The sequence below is a fragment of the Elaeis guineensis genome, chromosome 14, assembly GCF_000442705.2.
Source record: "Elaeis guineensis isolate ETL-2024a chromosome 14, EG11, whole genome shotgun sequence".
In the NCBI taxonomy this organism is placed as follows: Eukaryota; Viridiplantae; Streptophyta; class Magnoliopsida; order Arecales; family Arecaceae; genus Elaeis; species Elaeis guineensis.
Window position 1 is genome coordinate 23,339,583 of NC_026006.2, and position 19,329 is coordinate 23,358,911.

The 19,329-nt window shown below is 39.1% G+C and overlaps 1 protein-coding gene across 1 annotated transcript in view; it reads right to left on the reverse strand.

The window, feature by feature from the left end:
• Positions 1-18,410: 18,410 nt before the first annotated feature.
• LOC105034674 (uncharacterized) overlaps positions 18,411-19,329 on the reverse strand; it is a 46,566-nt gene continuing 45,647 nt past the window's right edge. The window contains exon 13 of the mRNA XM_010909914.4: positions 18,411-18,944. Coding sequence (XP_010908216.1) covers positions 18,723-18,944 — 222 coding nt within the window. The 3' untranslated portion in view covers positions 18,411-18,722. The remainder of the gene's footprint in view (positions 18,945-19,329) is intronic.

The window sequence follows — 19,329 nt, forward strand, 5'->3', positions numbered from 1 at the left end:
GTAAGAAAGAAAGAAGATTTCTGAATCCCCGAGACTCCTCGACGTGCACCCCTATTTATATTGCACGTAAAGGTGCAATCCAAAAATATCTCATGCCCTCTTACAATTTATCTCATGCCTCTTGTCTATTTCTCAAGCCCCATAAATTAAGAAATGCCATGTGTACATCAAAGTTGGGTTGAAGAGACGCCTTATTTCAGAAAGACTCTTCGATCTTAACTTACGGTGTTCAAATGAGAAGTCACGAAGCTTCTCTTATTGGTGCCATCAACCCATGCCTTTGGATCTGGAAGGAAGCCCATCCAATGGCCAAGATAGATGGTGCCAATTTGAAGAATGGCGCAAGAGATTAAGGGGCGTGGATAATTTAAAACTTATCTCCCCATTTGAAATTTCAAAGGGGCGCTTTCAAGAGGTGGCGCATGGATTTAATCCTTATCCCTTTTCTTAATTCTTCTACGATGAGTTTAATACTCAGAAGGACTCTTAGGCATCTCCTAAGATATTTGAAATACATTCGTAGAATAAAGGTTATGGAGAAAAATAGGATAGACCTTATCTAAAGGTGGCGCCAACTCCATCCATGCGCCATGTGGCTCATGTGCATGGATTCAAATTCACACGCCAAGAGAGAGACTCTTAGGCATGTGGTTCCCTAGTTTTTGGCACCCAACAGCAAGCCCAATTAAAACACTTCGAACCCACTTCAAGACCAAATCCAATTTGGCTCAGATTGGTTCTAAATTAGCCCAAATCGGAACCCGATTTGAATTCAATTCGAATCTAAATGCTAGGGTTTGCAACATGTGCTAGCATGTTCAACTTGCAAACATGGTTTAATCAAATTAAATCCATGATCAAGTCTCTTTGTGTGTGACTCATTGGGTTCCACATCTAGCCAGCAGTGAGTCCATGTGCAATTTAAACTAATTTGGTTAAAACACAATCTAGCCGATTTAGGTCAAATCAAGCTGAACCATTTTGATCAATCAGAACAGCTTTTAATTAATGATCGAATTAAACTCTTTAATTCGATCAAACTCACAAGACATGATTGACGTCTAGCAACGTATCATGTCTACCTGGTAGATATGGAATTTTGATGGAAATACCAAAAAATACCCTTCAATGAAAATTACCGTGCAACTTGATCTTACGATCATCCTGCATCCCGAATATAAGTTTGGGTATGAAAAAATATCAAACCTAATTTTATATTCATATTTCTCTTGATCAAATAATAATAATTTGATTTATAAAATATTAGAAACTATTTCTAATTTTTCATAATACTTTGATCAAAGTCTTCCTGAATCATTATTTGATTGAAGCAGATAGGATGCGATCTCCTCTTACTAGGAGTGATCGTTTCCATATTGACCTACTCACCACGTTCATAAGCAATCCATCATATCCAGAACACCCCGTACATGATAAAATCATGAATGAGTATGATCCAAAATATGGATTCATGCTTATAAGGTTCTATGGCAGTCTCAGGTCAAAAGATTTACATGCACAATTCCCACTATGAGAAAAAATCTGTTGACATGAAGATAAGACTCCATCATATTTTCTTTAATTGGATCAATTCAGTGAATTCATTCTCTAATGAATACTTACATCCTTATATTAGTGTCATACACAAGTAATTGTGAGATCAATTACCCTCTCTGTCGAGCATACACAGGATGTACCAATCTTACCAAAAATATTGATCTCCTACTCAATGTTCCAATGACTAGAAAAATTTAAAATTAGAGTTTTAAGGTTTTAGGTCTCACTTGGTATGATTGCATCATAACCCTAAAACCATAGCCCTAATTTATGGGGTTCATCAAAATAAGATGCAGCATATGATGAACTAAATATCTTTATTTATTTAAAACATCAGTACATGAGCTGTCGGGAGACAAAAAAAAAATATCCATCTATTTATACATTTTGATTGGCTTATAGGGCATATTCCTTTCACATTATCCTCGACTCAATGAATCAATAACTGAGAATATTTTAGATCAGTACTATCAAAGATTTTGGTCTCACGGTATGATCTCATCATGACCCTAAAATCATTACTCTAATTTATGGGGTTCACTGTAATCTTAAACAAATATAAGATGTACTATATAATGAATCAAAAATATCTAACTTTATTAATAAATAATATCAAATATATGAGTTTGAAAGATAAAATATAAAAAAATATTTCATCGCATCACATATGTGATTGGCTTGTAGGACATTATTCTTTCAGAAGAAACGTATAGATACTCTACTTATGCTTATAAAAAAGTAGACTCTTCTTTGATACTAATAGGAAGTGTTAGAAATACTAGAATAATTTTTATTCTAAATTTAACCATTCATTAGGTTTTCTTAATCCTTGATCCCTCAGTGTTTCAAAAATTTTTTAGATGAACATTGATTGCTGTTTTTAAAATTTACTTGATTAAACTCAAATCTAGGATAATCAAGTGCCTAAATACTAAATACTTACTTATTTGAGAATTTTTAAAAAAAAAATTTATTATCCTTATCCCCCAACTTAATTTTCATTATCTTCAATAGAGTAAGAAAAATAAAATAGAGATACCACCTGGACTAAGTATACTTATTCATTGATAGGTGCTTCCATACAGGTGATCCACTATTCCTAAAAAAATATAAATCACTAAAGTAAAGGTTAGAAAAAATAAAAAATTTGTGTTACCATCCAAAAAGTACTAAATTTAAAGTCTTCAGCCGGACTAAATCTTTAATACAGAATTAGTCAGTATAAATAGGCTCATGGAGAACCATGTTCTCCTCCACAACTTCAGTAGGCAACTCCAAGAATGATTTCAATCATTGTCCATTTACTTTGAAAGTAGCACCATTACTTGAATTTTTGATTTCTATGGCTCTGTGTGAAAAAACTCCTTTTACTTGTTATGATCCAGGTGGTGTGCCCAAGGCCCAGGGGACCAAGGCTAAGGCCAAGGTCCATCATTCATGAGGGCTTCATGGAGGCTCTAGGGCTAGTTGGGCCCTAGGTTGAAAGGCTGTGGGCCTTTCGGGTTCTTGAGGTCTAGGTTATGTAGGCCTCAAGGGACCAACTCTTTATGGGCCAGGTCTGGGCCCAAAAGAGATGAGATTAGGTCAAATCATGAGTATACATGGGCTTGGGTTAACCTAATCTCCCATAGAGTTGGTCAAGGAAGTTTTGGGTTTGGGTCACTTGACCCGATGTTTATATATATATATGTACTTGTATAGTTTTGATTAAGCCAAAAAAATAGATGACTATTTCTCCCAAGTCTCTCTCTCTCTCTTCTCCCTCTCTCTCTCCAGCAATCTTCCATGCACCAGAAGCAAGAAACCCTAGGGTTTCTTGCCGCCAGTCCATAAAAGAAAAGAAAGGAAGGGAGGCGCTAGCCCCTTCCCCCATTGCAGCCGCCAGCCATTTCTTCTCTCCCCTCTCTTGCAGATGCCCAAACACCAGGTCCAGGACCTGGAATCTCTTGAGAAGAGGTTGGTATAAATTTCTCTTAGATCTGGAGTTGATCTTAGGTCGTTTGAGGTGCGGGTGAGATCTCCATTAACAGATCTACAAAAAGGCTGCAGCAGGATAGATCTGCAAGGTCTGTCTCCATCTACCTTCTTCCCTATCTAGAATACCCCAATTAGAGATCTATGAATTGGAGGACTGAAGTCCAGATCTGATCTAGTTGGGTACCAGATCTTGGATGTTTTAGAGGTAATTTCAGAGGCATTCTTCATCTGGAATGAAAGGCTGACGAAGAAGACAGCAACCAAGCTGATTTCATCAAGGGCCTTGGATCGTGTCCAGAAGTCTTCAGATCTGTTTGTTGCTGGTTCTGCTACACCCAAGGTCCGTGGGAGGAACCAAGATCATGCTCCAATAGTTGGTATCAGAGCTACAGTGGTGAGGAAGCAGTTCCAAGTGCGAGAAGTTGAAGATCCCAAGTGCTGAAAATTTTCAGCAAGGTACCATCAAGGTATATTCTACACTTCTTGATTTTATATTGCTTGTTTGGCTTGGATCCAGTCATGGGCAGCAATATGAAGGTTGAGTTTGAAAAGTTTGATGGCAAGGGAAATTTTTCCATGTGGAAAATCCGGGTGGAGGATCTTCTGGTGCAAGCAGGTCTGGATCAGGCTTTGGATGAGAAGCCTGAGGGAATGACAGATAGACAGTGGGTATCGTTGGAGAAGAAAGCATGCTCGATGATCAGAGGATGTTTGACGGATGCAGCATTGTATTCGGTGCTGGAAGAAAAGACCCCGAAGGGCCTTTGGTCGAAGTTGCACACCATGTACATGGAGAAGAATATGTGCAACAAGCTGATGCTGAAGAAGAGGTTGTACAGTCTTCGAATGCAGGAGGGATCTGATATGATTGGCCACATTCAGAGGTTCGACCAGTTGTGCACGGAGTTGGTGAATATCGGGGTGAAGCTGGATGAGGAGGACAAGTCTCTATTGCTTCTATGTTCGCTGTCCGGATCATATGATTCTTTGGTGACTACACTGCTCTACGGCAAGGAGACTCTGGAGTATGAGGACATGGTCTCGGTGCTGAGGTCGAATGAGCAGAGGAAAAAGTTGACCAGAGATCGGGCTCCCTAGGAGGGTTTGGCAGTAGGGGAGAAGACAGGTAGAGGCAGAGGCAGAAGCAAGTCCAAGGGGCGGTCCAAGTCCAGGAAGAAAAAGAAAGAGGTGAAATGCTTCAAGTGCAACGAGTTCGGGCACTTCAAGCGAGAATGTCTACTATGGAAGAGCAAGAAGGGAGAAAGAAGTGGCTCAGAATCAGTGAGTGCAGTTGCTGGGTAGCAGGTGGAGGATGATCTACTTGTGGTATCAGATGGTCACAGGCATTACACAGAGGAGTGGACACTAGACTCTGCGTGCTCACATAACTACACACCACACAGGTCTTGGTTTGTGACATACACCAAGACAGATGAGGGATCAGTGACTCTAGGCGACAATCATCCTTGCGAGGTGGCTGGGATAGGGACAGTCAGGGTGAGGATGTTTGATGGGATTGTGAGGACATTGACAAGTGTAAAGCACGTCCCGGAGCTGGAAAAGAATCTGGTGTCACTAGGCTATTTGGAGCGCAGTGGATACAGTTTTAGCAGTAGGGCTAGAAGCGGAGTACTGAACATCTCCAATGGAGCCATGGTAGTGATGAGAGGCAGGAGGTTGGACAATAACCTCTATCATATGGAGGGATCTGTGGTGACCGGAGAGTCTGATGCAGCAGCTGCAGCACAGGACCAGGAGGGGGCTTACAGGATGTGGCAATACCGTCTAGGCCACATGGGTGACAGGGGGCTGAGGGAGTTGAGCAGGAGAGGACTCATCTCTGATCTGGAGGATGGTGCTACAAGGGAGATCTGTGAGCCTTGTCAGATGGGAAAGCAGAGGAGAGTTCAGTTCACCATCAGTACAGCTCGCAGTGCAGTCCCTCTGAAGTTAGTACACACGGATGTGTGGGGACCAGCCCCAGTTTTAGCTAGGAATAGGGCCAGATACTTCATGACCCTGATTGATGATTTCTCAAGAAAACTCTGGATTTACTTCATGAGAGAAACATCTGAGGTCTTCACCAAGTTCAAGTTCTGGAGAGCTGAGGTGGAGAAGGAGCAGGGGAGGAGCGTGAAGTGTCTGAGGTCAGACAACGACGGAGAGTACACCTACAGAGAGTTTCAGGATTACTGTGAGGAGTGTGGGATTAGGAGACACTTCTCAGTTAAGGAGACTCCACAGTAGAATGGGGTGGCTAAGAGGATGAACAGAATACTTTTGAAAAAGGCACGGTGCATGAGGCTGTAGGCAGGGCTTCCAAAGGAGTTCTGGGTTGACACAGTAGACGCAGCGGGTTACTTGATCAATCGGTCACCTCACACCAGGTTGGATGGCAGGCTTCCAGAGGAGGTGTGGTCTGAGAGGACAGTTGGGCTGGGCCATCTACGGGTATTTGGGTGCATGGCCTATGGGCACATTGGAGCTGGTGAACGGAGCAAGCTAGATGCCAGATCACTCAAGACGGTGTTTCTAGGCTATCCGTGAGGAGTCAAGGGATACAGGCTGTGGGATCCCTTGGAAAAGAAGGTCATCATTAGTCGGGATGTGACTTTTGATGAGGAGTCAGTCCTTCGGAGGTGAGCAGGCATGGAGGAGCAGCAGGAGCAGGAGGAGGTCCAGCAGGGCGCTGCTGGACAGCTTATCTCTTTTATTTTGCCTCTTGCAGGTACTATGGGAGGACATGACATTCAGGTGGAGAACCTACCTAAGGTGTCTCCACAGGTGGAGAGGACTCAGACGGATGATCAAGGTGGAGAGGTCCAGCAGGAGCGAGCTGGATCGAGGACTGATATCGGTGTTGCCCTACACAAGTCCAAGAGGACCATCAGGCAACCAGACCGATGTGGCTTCGAGGAGACGCTGTCATATGCCCTGGTGATAGCGAATGGAGACCCATATACGTATCAGGAGGCTATTGAGAGTCAGGACAGAGAGCGGTGGGTCCAGGCGATGTCCGAGGAGATGCAGTCTCTCCACCAGAACCAGACGTGGTGATTGATGCAGTTGCCACAGGGGAAGAGGCCCATTGGCTGCAAATGGGTCTACAGTCGCAAGGACAGAGTGGAGCTGGTTGAGGCCTTGGGACACCAAGGTGGAGATTGTTATGATCCAGGTGGTGTGCCCAAGGCCCAGGGGACCAAGGCTAAGGCCAAGGTCCATCATTCATGAGGGCTTCATGGAGGCTCTAGGGCTAGTTGGGCCCTAGGTTGAAAGGCTGTGGGCCTTTCGGGTTCTTGAGGTCTAGGTTATGTGGGCCTCAAGGGACCAACTCTTTATGGGCCAGGTCTGGGTCCAGGAGAGGTGAGATTAGGTCAAGTCATGGGTGTACATGGGCTTGAGTTAACCTAATCTCCCATAGAGTTGGTCAAGGGAGTTTTGGGTTTGGGTCACTTGACCCGGTGTTTATATATACATGTACTTGTATAGTTTTGATTAAGCCAAGAAAATAGATGACTCTTTCTCCCAAGTCTCTCTCTCTCTTCTCCCCCTCTCTCTCTCCAGCAATCTTCCATGTACCAGGAGCAAGAAACCCTAGGGTTTCTTGCCGTTAGTCCATAAAAGGAAAGAAAGGAAGGGAGGCGCTAGCCCCTTCCCCCATTGCAGCCGCCAGCCATTTCTTCTCTCCCCTCTCTTGCAGGCATCCAAATACTAGGTCCAGGACTTGAAATCTCTTGAGAAGAGGTTGGTATAAGTTTCTCTCAGATCTGGAGTCGATCTGAGGTCGTTTGAGGTGCGGGTGAGATCTCCATCAATAGATCTACAAAAAGGCTGCAGCAGGACAGATCTATAAGGTCTGTCTCCATCTACCTTCTTTCCTATCTAGAATATCCTAATTTGAGATCTACGAATTGGAGGACCTCGGTTCATGTCTGATCTGGTTGGGTACCAGATCTTGAATTTTTTAGAGGTGATTTCAGAGGCGTTCTTCATCTGGAATGAAAGGCTGACGAAGAAGACAGCAACCAGACTGATTTCATCAAGGGCCTTGGATCGTGTCCAAAAGTCTCCAGATCTGTTCGTTGCTGGTTCCGCTGCACCCAAGGTTCGTGGGAGGAGCCGAGATCATGCTCCAACATTACTATGTAGGGCCTGGTCCATCAAGATCTTAGTTTTTTAGGGAATAAGTGAAGCCTAGAATTATATAGGAGAACTTTTGATCCACGTGTGAAGGATTTTCTAAAACTTGCTTGGTCATAGAAAGCTTTAGTTCGTTCTTTATAGATTTTTGCATTCTCATAGACTTCATTCTTAATCTCCTCAAGTTCATCAATCTGTAGTTTCCTCTGGCCTCCGGCTGCATCCAAGTCCATGTTCAATTATTTTATGGCCCACATTGCCCTATGTTTCAATTCTACTGGCAAGTGACATGCTTTACCAAACAAAATCCTATAGGAAGACAATCCTAAGTTGGTCTTGAAAGCTATGCGACATACCCATAATGCATCTACAAGCTTCAATGATCAATCTTTTCTATTAGTTCTCACAGTCTTCTCTAAGATTTGTTTGATTGGATGATTTGAAATCTCTACTTGCCTACTAGTCTAAGGATGATAGGATGTTGCCAGCCTATGGGTGATGTTATACATTTTCATCAGGAATGCAAAAGATCGATTACAAAAATATATTCTCCAATCACTTATAATGGCTCTAGAAATTTCAAAATGGAAGAGGATGTTTTTTTTTAGGAATTTGACAATAATTTTGCTATTATTCGATTTACATGGCATAGCCTCTACCCATTTGGACATGTAATCAACAACCACCAAGATATATTCATTTTCAAAAGATTTTGAAAATGATCCAATAAAATCGATTCTCCACACATCAAAAATCTCAACAACTAGGATCGGATTTAATGGCATCATGTACCTTTTTATGATCCATCCTACTTGTTGACACTCAGCACAACTTTTGCAATACTCATGTGCGTCTTTAAACAAATTGGACCAATAGAATCTATATTGAAAAACTTTTGCGACTGTCTTCTTGGATCCAAAATGGCCACCACAGCCTTAGTCGTGACAAAAGGATAGGATGCTTTTGACCTCATAGTCTGGGACATACCTTCTGATGATTTGGTTAGGATATTATTGGAACAAATATAGATCATCCCAAATAAAATATTTACTTAGGCAAAGAATTTATGTTTGTCCTAGGTGGTCCAATGAGAGGGAATCCTACTCGTGGCTAAATAATTGACAATATCAGTATATCACGGTTCTACGATCATAGACATGAGTTGTTCATCAAGAAAAGATTCTTCTATTGATGGTTTGTTAGAAGGTGCATCCATCAATCGGGACAAGTATCAGCTACTACATTTTTGATTTTCTTCTTGTCCTTAATTTCTAAATCAAATTTCTAAAGAAGTAAAATCCATCGGATCAAGCATGCCCTAGTATCTTTTTTTGACAAGAGATGTCAATAGCTAAGTGATCAGTGTATACAATGACGTGACGCAACCAAATAAGATCTAAACTTTTTCAAGATAAAGATGATAGCTAAGAACTCTTTCTTAGTTGTGGAGTAATTAAACTGCATGTCATTAAGGATCCTACTGGTATAGTAAATGACTCGTGGCAGCTTATCAATTTTCCATCCTAGAACGGCTCTAATGGCGTTGATCAGATGCATCACACATGAGTTCGAAGGGCTAAATCCAGTCAGGTGGATAAATGATAGGTGCAGACATCATTACCTTTTTAAGATGCTCAAATAACTCGAGACTCTCAGAAGTGAAGTCAAATTTGTCTCTTTAGCAAGAAGATTAGTCAATGATCGAGCTAACTTGCTAAAATTTTTGATGAACCTCTTATAGAATCCAGAATGTCCTAAAAATGAGCAAATTTTTTTGACTAATTTGGATAGTGAAAGATTTACAGTCAGATCTACTTTGGCTTTATCTACTTCAATATCCTTCTTTGAGATAACATGGCCAAGTACCATGCCTTTTCTTACCATGAATTAGCATTTTTATCAATTAAGTACTAAGTATTTTTTTCTTATACTTTTCTAAGACTAGTCTTAAGTGATGTAGGCACTCAGAGAAGGTGGAGCCAAAGATGAAAAAATTGATCATAAATATTTCTAGAAATCTCTCGATTATATCAGAAAAAATGCTGATCATGTACCTTTGAAAAGTAGATGGAGCATTATATAAGCCAAAGGGCATACGTCTATAGATAAAAGTTCCAAATGGATAGATAAACATAGTCTTCTCTTGGTCCTCTGGTGCTATAGAGATCTGGTTGTAGTTGGAGTATCCATCAAGAAAATAATAGAATTCATATCCGACTAACCTCTCCAATATCTGGTCAATGAATGGTAAAAAAAAATGATCCTTTCTTGTGACCACATTTAATTTTCTATAATCAATACAGACTCTATATCTAGTTTAGACTCTGATCGGTACTAACTCATTTGATTCATTTTAGATCACTGTTACCCCTAACTTCTTAGGCACTACTTGAATTGGGCAAACCTATGAACTATCTGAAATGGGATATATAATTTCATTGTCTAGTAACTTGAGAATCATTTTCTTCACTGCCTCCTTATAGCTAGGTTAAGCCTCTTTTGGGGGTCTCTAATTGGTTTGGCTTCCTCTCCTAAATGAATTCGATGTTGGATGATTAAGGGGCTGATCCCCTTGATGTCAGCCATGATCCAGCCTATGGCTTCTTGATTCTATCTGAGAATAGCTAAAAGTTTCTCCTCTTGAGTTTAATCTAGGTTTAATGTGATGATTATGGATAGGATTTCTGATGGATCTAGATACGCATATTTGAGGTGCTTAGGGAGTGTTTTGAGTTCTAATTTTGATACTTTCTTAATCGATGGTTTGGATATTGGTTCATCCATTCTCATAAGTAGTTCGACAGGTGGTTGTCATTGTGGATGAACTCTCTAGTCTTTGGATATAAAAATTTAATAAATAATTTTAGATTCTTAGTCTAACCAAAGATTGCAGTCAAAATTTTCTTCCCCCAGGTCAATGGGCTTATAAATCTCATCCTGGCTCAGGTTTATGTCAACGAATTGGTCTCTTTTATTTTCAAGATTGAAAATATTAAGATCAATAGATGTTTTTGAATGAAAGCTTCATGAGTCCATTGCGGTAGTTGATTAGGGTGTTGGTGGTTGCTAAAAATGGTCTTCCTAAGATGACTGGGATGTGATCTTTTGGGTTAGACACTGATTCAGTCTCGATGATTACAAAATTCATAAGATAAATAAAATTGCTGATCTTAATTAGCACATCCTCCATAACTCCTTTGGGGACCCTCACTGATCGGTCTGTCAATTACAATGTGATTTCTGTAGGCTTTAATTCTTCTATCCCTAATTTTTTATAGACTGAATAAGGTAAGACGTTCACACTAGCCTCTAAGTCTAACAAAGTCCTATCAATGATAGTTTCTCTAATGACATAAAAAATTATAGGAGATTCTGGATCTTTGTACTTGATCGGTATGTCGCTCGAAAGGTATAAGCTCACACTAGCCGTCAGAAGACCTTCTTGGGAATATTGGTGATCTTTTTCTTTGTACATAGGTCTTTGAAAAACTTGACATATGTGAAAACTTGTTGGGTCATATCTAACAGAGAGATATTTACTTTCACTTGTTTGAATATCTCTAAGATTTGATCCATATGGGCTAAGTGTTTGTTGGACCTAAGTCTATTTGAAAAAGAAGCTACAGGATTAGTCGGTGATATCTCGGCTTGCTTGAACCTTGAGGTGGGTTCTATGAGTGGCTTGGGTGGCTCGTCAATCTCTATTGATTCGGACTCCTCAGACTCGATTTGATCGGTCAATTGCTCATGAGGTGGTTCAGACAGTGGGTCTTCTTGATCTTTAGATGTACCCACATGATTGTTTACTTATTTTTCAGACCTTAAGATGTGAATTGCATTTATATGGTTGAACCGACTTTCAGGTTGGGATTGTTGACTGGTTTGGGCTCTTGGATTAGGTTCTGATTGGCTTGATAATTTTTTCTTTTCTCTTTCATTAATGGTGGTAGCCAACTATCTTAATTGCATCTCCAATTGGGCTATTGCTTGGGTATTGATTGTTAGAATTTAGCCCGTGGTTTGCATGAAATTACCCATGGTTTTCATGAAATTATTGAAGGTATTTCTGCTATCAGAAGTTGATTTCACCAAAACCTCTAACATTTTTTCTAGTATATTAAGCCTTTGATCATTGCTGAAACCTGATGGGTTATTTAATGATTGAGTGGGCCTGGGGTTGGGCTGATTGAAGGCAAGTCTACTTCAGTTTGACCCTTATGATCAAGAAAAATTGAGGTGATTCCTCTATCCTGGGTTATACGTTGGTGCATAGGAGGCATTTGTGGGTCTGTGATAAGCAGCATTGACCTGTGCTACTTCATTCCCGGTTGAGCCCATCAAAAAGGGATATACTTCTATTGTGTAGTCTATGGCATTACACTCATTGCAAGTGGATGTTGAAACTTGGTTCACTTGGATGTGTCCCTGGAGTTTTAAGGCTTCAATTCTTCAAACTAGGATAGCAATTTTGTCCTTGATAGCTAGGAAAGATTGAACTTGATGTACTCCCCCTCTTGAAGGTGTGAGTCTTTCAGATTTCTTAGTATTTTCTATTGTAAGCTCTTTTCTACTAGGTCCTCTAGAAATTGTCAGGCTTCTATAGGTTCTTTGTTCATGAACTGACCTTGACACATTAATTCTAGCATTGTTCTGGAGTTTGGGTCAGTTCCTCGTAAATGATTTGGCATAGTCTCCAAGTCTCAATTCTATGGTATGGGTATTGACTCAAAAGATTCTTGAAGTGATCGAAGCACTTCCAAAAAGACTCACCAGGTAATTGATAAAATTAATTAATTTTATTCCTAAATTTGGCAGTCTTTTGATGTGAAAAAAATTTCTTCATAAATACTTTAACAAAACCCTTCCATAATACTATGGATTAGTTCAGAAGACTGTATAACCACTTTTTAACACTGTCCTTGAGAGCAAAATTGATCAGCCTAGGTTAACAGCATCCTCAGTGAACTATTGGAGTCGCATCGTGGTGCATACTTCCTCAAATTTTTTTATAAAAATATATGCATTCTCAATTCCGATGAATTTGAGAGGCATATTTATTATCTAGAGTTTAATTTCAAAATTTGTATCAGTTTGTGGCAGACGGCTATATGAGGGTTGGACTAACCCAATCGGACAACACAAGTCCTTCAAGACTTATGGTTGATTGATTTTGCTCATGGTGACCTTAAGATCTACTGGACTTGATATAGGGTTCAATTCGGTTCTAACTAATCATCCAGATATCCTTATCTAAAAAGGAAGTTATGAATTTTTAGTTATTTTTGCAATTTTTTTATGGAAAAAGAGAAAAAAAGAAGGAGAGATAGATGAGAAGAGAGTTCTAAAGATAAGTCCTAAATCTAGAGATGATAGAGAAGAGTATTTTAATTAAGTTTAAATTTCAATAGCAAACAAATTATCCAATCAATCCTAGCTAATAGTGACCCTAGATCTAGACAGCTCCTAACTGTTCTAAGACTGCCTTCGAGCATTTCAATTAAAAGTTTAGCCACTCAACTGGCCAGATAAGTATAAAGTTGGTGGGAGTCCCCCCATTGCTTTTCTTAGATATCAATTAAATAATCACCTTTCTTCGGGATCTTGTCTTTGAACTACTTTTCTAAACACCAGTCAAAATGACTAACCCTAACTCGATCCAACTCTTAGAATCTCTTGTCCTATTGAGCTCAAGAGTCCTTAGGGACCAACATCTAATTGATTTTAAGTTAAGATTTAGGTCAATGCAAAATGCAGGGTTGTGGTTTATGGATTAAGGAAGAGTGATAAAATCCTCATCTTATCTTGTTTAAGGTTTGTGCCCTTGAGATATGTTATAAACATGCTATGCAAAGAGACAAAATGTCTAAGCAAATTTGAAAGTTTTTATTATGTTTTTTATTTTTTTATTTTTTTTATACTCATAAGAATAAAAGGTAATTTAGAAAATAAGGCAACTAAAATGAAGCAATAATAATTAAAGAAGTCAGCTAAAAAAGCAAATAAGACTAAAAAAAGTTTTTTTTTTAAAAAAGAAAAAAAAATAATCATGCCTAGATCTCCGGTAACGACGTCAAAATTTGATCATTGTCGTAGGCGGTCAAAAATAAAAATCAACTCAAACTATATAGATAGGGTGTATCCTTGAAGATATAGGACAATTATTTCACGAAAAAATAATAAAAGAGAATTGATTGTAAAAAAAATTAAAAATAAAATAGCAAGAATTAAACTGCAAGTTTAAAGTAATTTGTAAATGAAAACAAGTCAGAGAGATAACTCAGGAATCCTTAATCCATCATGCAAAATAGATTTTTTTATATATTATAATATTAATACTTGTGATTGGGATATTAGTATAGTTTATCTGTAAGAGGTACAGACCGTATTCGTAGATCATGGCTCATCTGTTTGGAGTATAAACTGTCTAAATCTAATTACAAGATATAAAATTTAATCTAACATATGACAATCTATCTCTCTTAAGCACGTACCGTATTCAGAGACCATGGCACATCTGTTGAAGGTATGGACCATGCAGGCTAAATCAATACCTCAGAAAAATAAAAAAATATGAAATAAAAATATAATTCTATTGCATTAAAATTAAATATAAAAAAAAATAAGAACCCATTTGCAAGCTTCACCATCTTCTCAAGATAAAGGTGTCTAGCCATGCATAGAGATCTCCAGCTCTTCCTCTGTATTCTCTTATTTCTCTCAAAGTTTAAAATAATAACTAGAAAAAAAAAGAAAATTTTCTGCTGTCACTTGCCTCTCTCTGTTGCCTACTTCTGCTCTCTCCTTGAATGATTTTTCTTTGTATGTCTTGGTCCTTTTTTATAGCCTCCAAAATCCCCCAAGTCCTGGACGTGTTCAATCTCTTGATTCCTCTCAGAATAAGACTCCTTGCCAGCTTGTTTCCACATACATCGCGCATCTCAGGCTACATGTTCATGCGTCCGCCCTTTGTTTAAGTCTCACGCAAGCCCGCTTAAGCCACCAGGACCCATTCCGCTTTAAAGATCCCATGCTTCAAATCGTGTCGTGCCCATCCGCTGCTGAACTCGACCGCACCAACCAACTCTCAGACCCAGCATAAACCCCGTGTGCGCCGCAATAAAAGACCAGGGGCTCCTGTTCCTGTGCACCATACGTGAACTGCACGGTGGATTGGTCCATGCACCATACGATAGACCGCATGTTATATTTTTTTTTTTATTTATTTTTCACTTTTGGCTTTTGGATTTCATTTGGGATCCATTTTGGATCCGATTTGCTCCTAATTTCTTTCTTTTAATCTGCGAATCGGATTTTTTACATTGACGATCATTTTTCCTGCAAAACATAAATAAAAACATCAATTCTTAAAAAATAAATATCAATTAATAAATATTTTAATTTTTTTTTGAGATATTTAATGTACTTATCGGTAGCAAATCAATAGATAAGCAAATATATATATATATATATATATATATATATATATATATAAAGTACATCAAGCCATTCATGCACATACACATGTACATATCTTTACATCCAACTTGCAATGAGAAAAATTCACAGCACCAATATTTATTTCTCGTTGCTAATCTGCCAGAAGGTAAAAAGAGTCTGAAGAGCTGATGCCAAAAGCGAGAGTCAAAGGGATCATGGAGAGGGAGGCTCCTGTAAGGGCTTCAGCGTGGAAATAGAGAAAAAAGGAAGAGGGCAAATGATCCCAGGAGGAGGGAGCTATTGGAAGAGCCCTCTATGATCAAATCTTCCTCCTGGTCCGAAGAGAGAGGTGTCTTTGACGCTCCCCTGCCCAATAAAGAAAAATAAGTTCTTCTGATAATCAGAAAATCAAAAAAAAATCAAAAAGAAAAACTCAAATTTTTTATTGAAATAATGTTAATTTAAAAAAAATATTAAAATAATATCCTTTCAAAACTATTTACCAAAATACTGCCTAAAATTAAGTCACCCAATGATAGGGCGACTTTTCATACTGACTCACTACTCTTACCGTCAGCTAGAGAATAGATAGCTGATAGTATGAGTCGCCCTATCGTAGGGCATCCATATAGATCGCCTTATAATAGGATGGCTCTATAAGTCATTCTATGATAAGGTGCCTCTATAAGTCACCTTTTAATAGGGCGACTTTGAAATAGCTCATGGTATAACACCAACTTGTCATGGCAACTTGGCATGGGTCGACCCATGTGTCGAACCCTACTGCGCTACAAATCAAAACAAAAAGTTTATTTTTATAGATATAGCAAAGACCCATGGGTCACCCCTCAACGTAGGGGTCATCCCCTTTTGTGTGCCCACCCTAAAACATCCGTGCCAACGTGCCATCCAGAAAGGAATGACCTAGCCGTCACCTCTTCATATCCGAAACCGATTCTCTCAATTTAATTTCTGAAACTTTCGAAAAGTATTATTTGCATCTCCAACTTGATGAAATGCTAATTTTGGCATTCTCCGAGCATCTTTATCTATTCAAAAATTCTTGACTTTTCTTAGATACAAATTCAAATTTTTTCAACCTTTGTTTATAATTAACATAGCAAGATATCTTAGAAATAATGGACAATCCCAAATTCTAACTATATAAGCTGTATCCAGCTCAACAATTAATTTTTTACGCAACCAACAAAAATTATAACATGTGCATTCAGATTAAAAAAAATTATAATATTAATTTCAAAATAATATAATTCAATAGTTGATGATTACAAAACTTTTTAGCAAAAAAAAAATATACAAATATCACAACTATTGAGATACGTATATATCAAGATACCGAGGCCTCCACGTCCGTCTCTCGTAAATGCATATCATCCTAACCACTGTCATGTGGCTCAGGCACGGTATCGACCGATGGGGAAGGAAGTGCTAGCGTGTTCGGCCTATCAAAATGTGCCTGGTGTCTACTTCGAAAAACTCTCAATCGACCCCTACCTCTGGCCTCCCATGCTGATCGACATGCTACTCATCGGATTGATACGACATGTCTCCTGACTCGCTCATCCTCTGTGATATAGATGCATCATCTATGGAGAGTTCAAAATCCGAAAAGCTAAGGTATGAGGTTTGCTGGACATATGATGAGATACTTGGATTATCCGTTGATAATGTAGTCTGAAGTCGTCTATCCTTTTGAATGACTCATACAGTGTCGACAAGATTGTCCATAACATTAACAAATGCTCGATCTTCGCACCCACGAGAGAGAGAGGGGGGAGAGAGGGGGAGGTTGCTTGCATGTACGAGAGGAATAGGAAGAGAGAGGAAGAGTTGTTGCTCGACCGTACATATGAGAGGGAGAGAGAAAGCTGATCCGCTCGACCTCACACATGAGAGGGAGAGAGGTCTCAGGTTCTACGGTTTTGAGCTCCAAGGAAACCGACGACTATGCATGAGAGTGAAACGAAGACGGAGAGAAGCCTCGTGTATGGAGGTTTCGAGTTTTAAAATGGTTGTGACACTAATGAAATCACTCTCTGATAGAACGACTCATATGATCGCTCTACAGTTAAACGATTTATAAAATCACCTTATAATAAGATGATTTTGTTGTCCAACATATCCACCCAATCTGATATTGGATATGCTGACTCAGCACAAAAAGTTACTTTATGATAGAATGACTTTACTTCATATAGTATTTTTTTAAATACTTTAAAAATAATATTATTTAAATAAAATATTTTTAAATTAATATTATTTTAATAAAAAATCTGAAAAACTCATTCCCTAAGACCATTCTCCGTTGAATGGTGCGCAATAGACTTTCTTTTGTTAAGATACAGAAATGAGAATATAGATAACGAAGAGAATTAAAAGATGACTTTAATATCGACAAAATTTAGAAGAAAAGAAACTGATAAACTAATCACAAATTTTCAAGAGCAATCTCCCTAAAATGACAGGTATGATAATAATATAATGGTGATGCTTAGCATACATGGTTCCTCGGGCTAACTTTATCTTCCAGAACTTTTGCATGCTCTCAGGTTTCAGCCTATTAATAATCAATAGCACCCTGAAACCTAATTTGTGATGTTGTGGGGGCATTTCATCTTCGACTGCCTTGGATATAACAAAAATCCTTAACATGAGGCTTCAAATACAACCGCTGGCATACACACCACCAAACTCTACTCAGAATTCCATGACAAGTCTGTAGAAGCTGAGTCCGCAAGATCAAGAGCTCTGGCAAGAGCTGCGGCCTTACCAGTCTCACCTTCATGTTTCCTATTTGACATCCTTGCTGGAAAGTGTAATATTGATTTCATTCTCACTAAAATTATAAAGTACCGTGCTTTCCAAGCCGGACAAGGACTGGGATCCAAGCCAGTGCATGCCCTTGCACCGCTTGTTGTAATATTCTTTTCTGTCATCAAATAATGAAAACGCCCATCATAATTGATCTGCATGTCACATTTATCCACCTCCATAACAGCGAAATTAATAAAACCCACTTACCAAATTACCGCAATTTAGCACAGATTGGTTTTCCTGAAAGATGAAAGAGCTTATCTAAGAAATTCATCCACCAGCAAAATCCCCGCCAATAATGTGGACATACCAAATCATTCAGCTGAATACCATAACATTATCCATGTCCATGAGAAAAGCATCACAAAAGCAGAGAATAATGAATATCAAAAAGGTTTATCGGTCAGAGAGATTATCCTTGTGAAAGCATCTGTTTGACTACACACTGAAAGCAATACCATCTATGGTATAATGAACGGAACTGAAGATTCATAACTTGGTTGGTGTTATAGATAGCCGGGGGAGGGGGGACATGGATGCTTCCCTCCAATTTAGCAACACAAATGTCTATTTAATAAATTAAACCTTCGCATGACAGTCTCCCACCCTACCAAACAACTCAGAACAACACCCACCAACCAAGAAAAAAGAATCGTAACAGAAGCATAATCCATCATAAAGGATGAATGGTCAAATCCTTGGGATAAGAGCCTAGAGAAGCAGGGGAAAAGTTTAATATGGATTATCTTCATGTACCCAGATCAAGTAGACAACATTTATCGCCATAGTCTGCTGAAAATGCCTTTCTTGTCTTTCTTCATTCTGTTCTCAAGAGATGGGAACTCAATTGAGTTGTAGGCAATGTCCAGAACGATAGGATTGCAAGGTACTGCTTGGAAAGGAGGAGGAAAACGTTCAATATGAGGAACAGCTTTTGTGTTTAAATTGCCAACTGCCGATTCATAAACATCAAGCATTTCCAGAAGGAACTTCTCTTCCTGCAATGAATAGGCCACAGCTGTTGCTATATATTCATGTAAAATAGCATTGAATTTGTAATGACTTCAATCTAAATAAATGGATGTTAGTGCTTTCAGTATCTCACTATGAAAAAAGAGATGGAATGTAAGATGCGAGCTCAACTTGCAGCCCCTCAGTTCAATGGGAACTTCAATAGCACTTATGGGATGCAAGTAGTCACCACAGCGGTAAAAAGTAAACTGGGGAAAACCCCAGTTTTAGGTCCACTGTTTGATTGTGTAGTCCTGGCACAGCAATTTATGTTTAATCCCCTGCACAGAGTCAGGCCTTTTTCTGTATGGAGCTATACCTGTTCTCTACATACATATGCACAGGCCAGGGATTAAACATAAAGTGGCAATC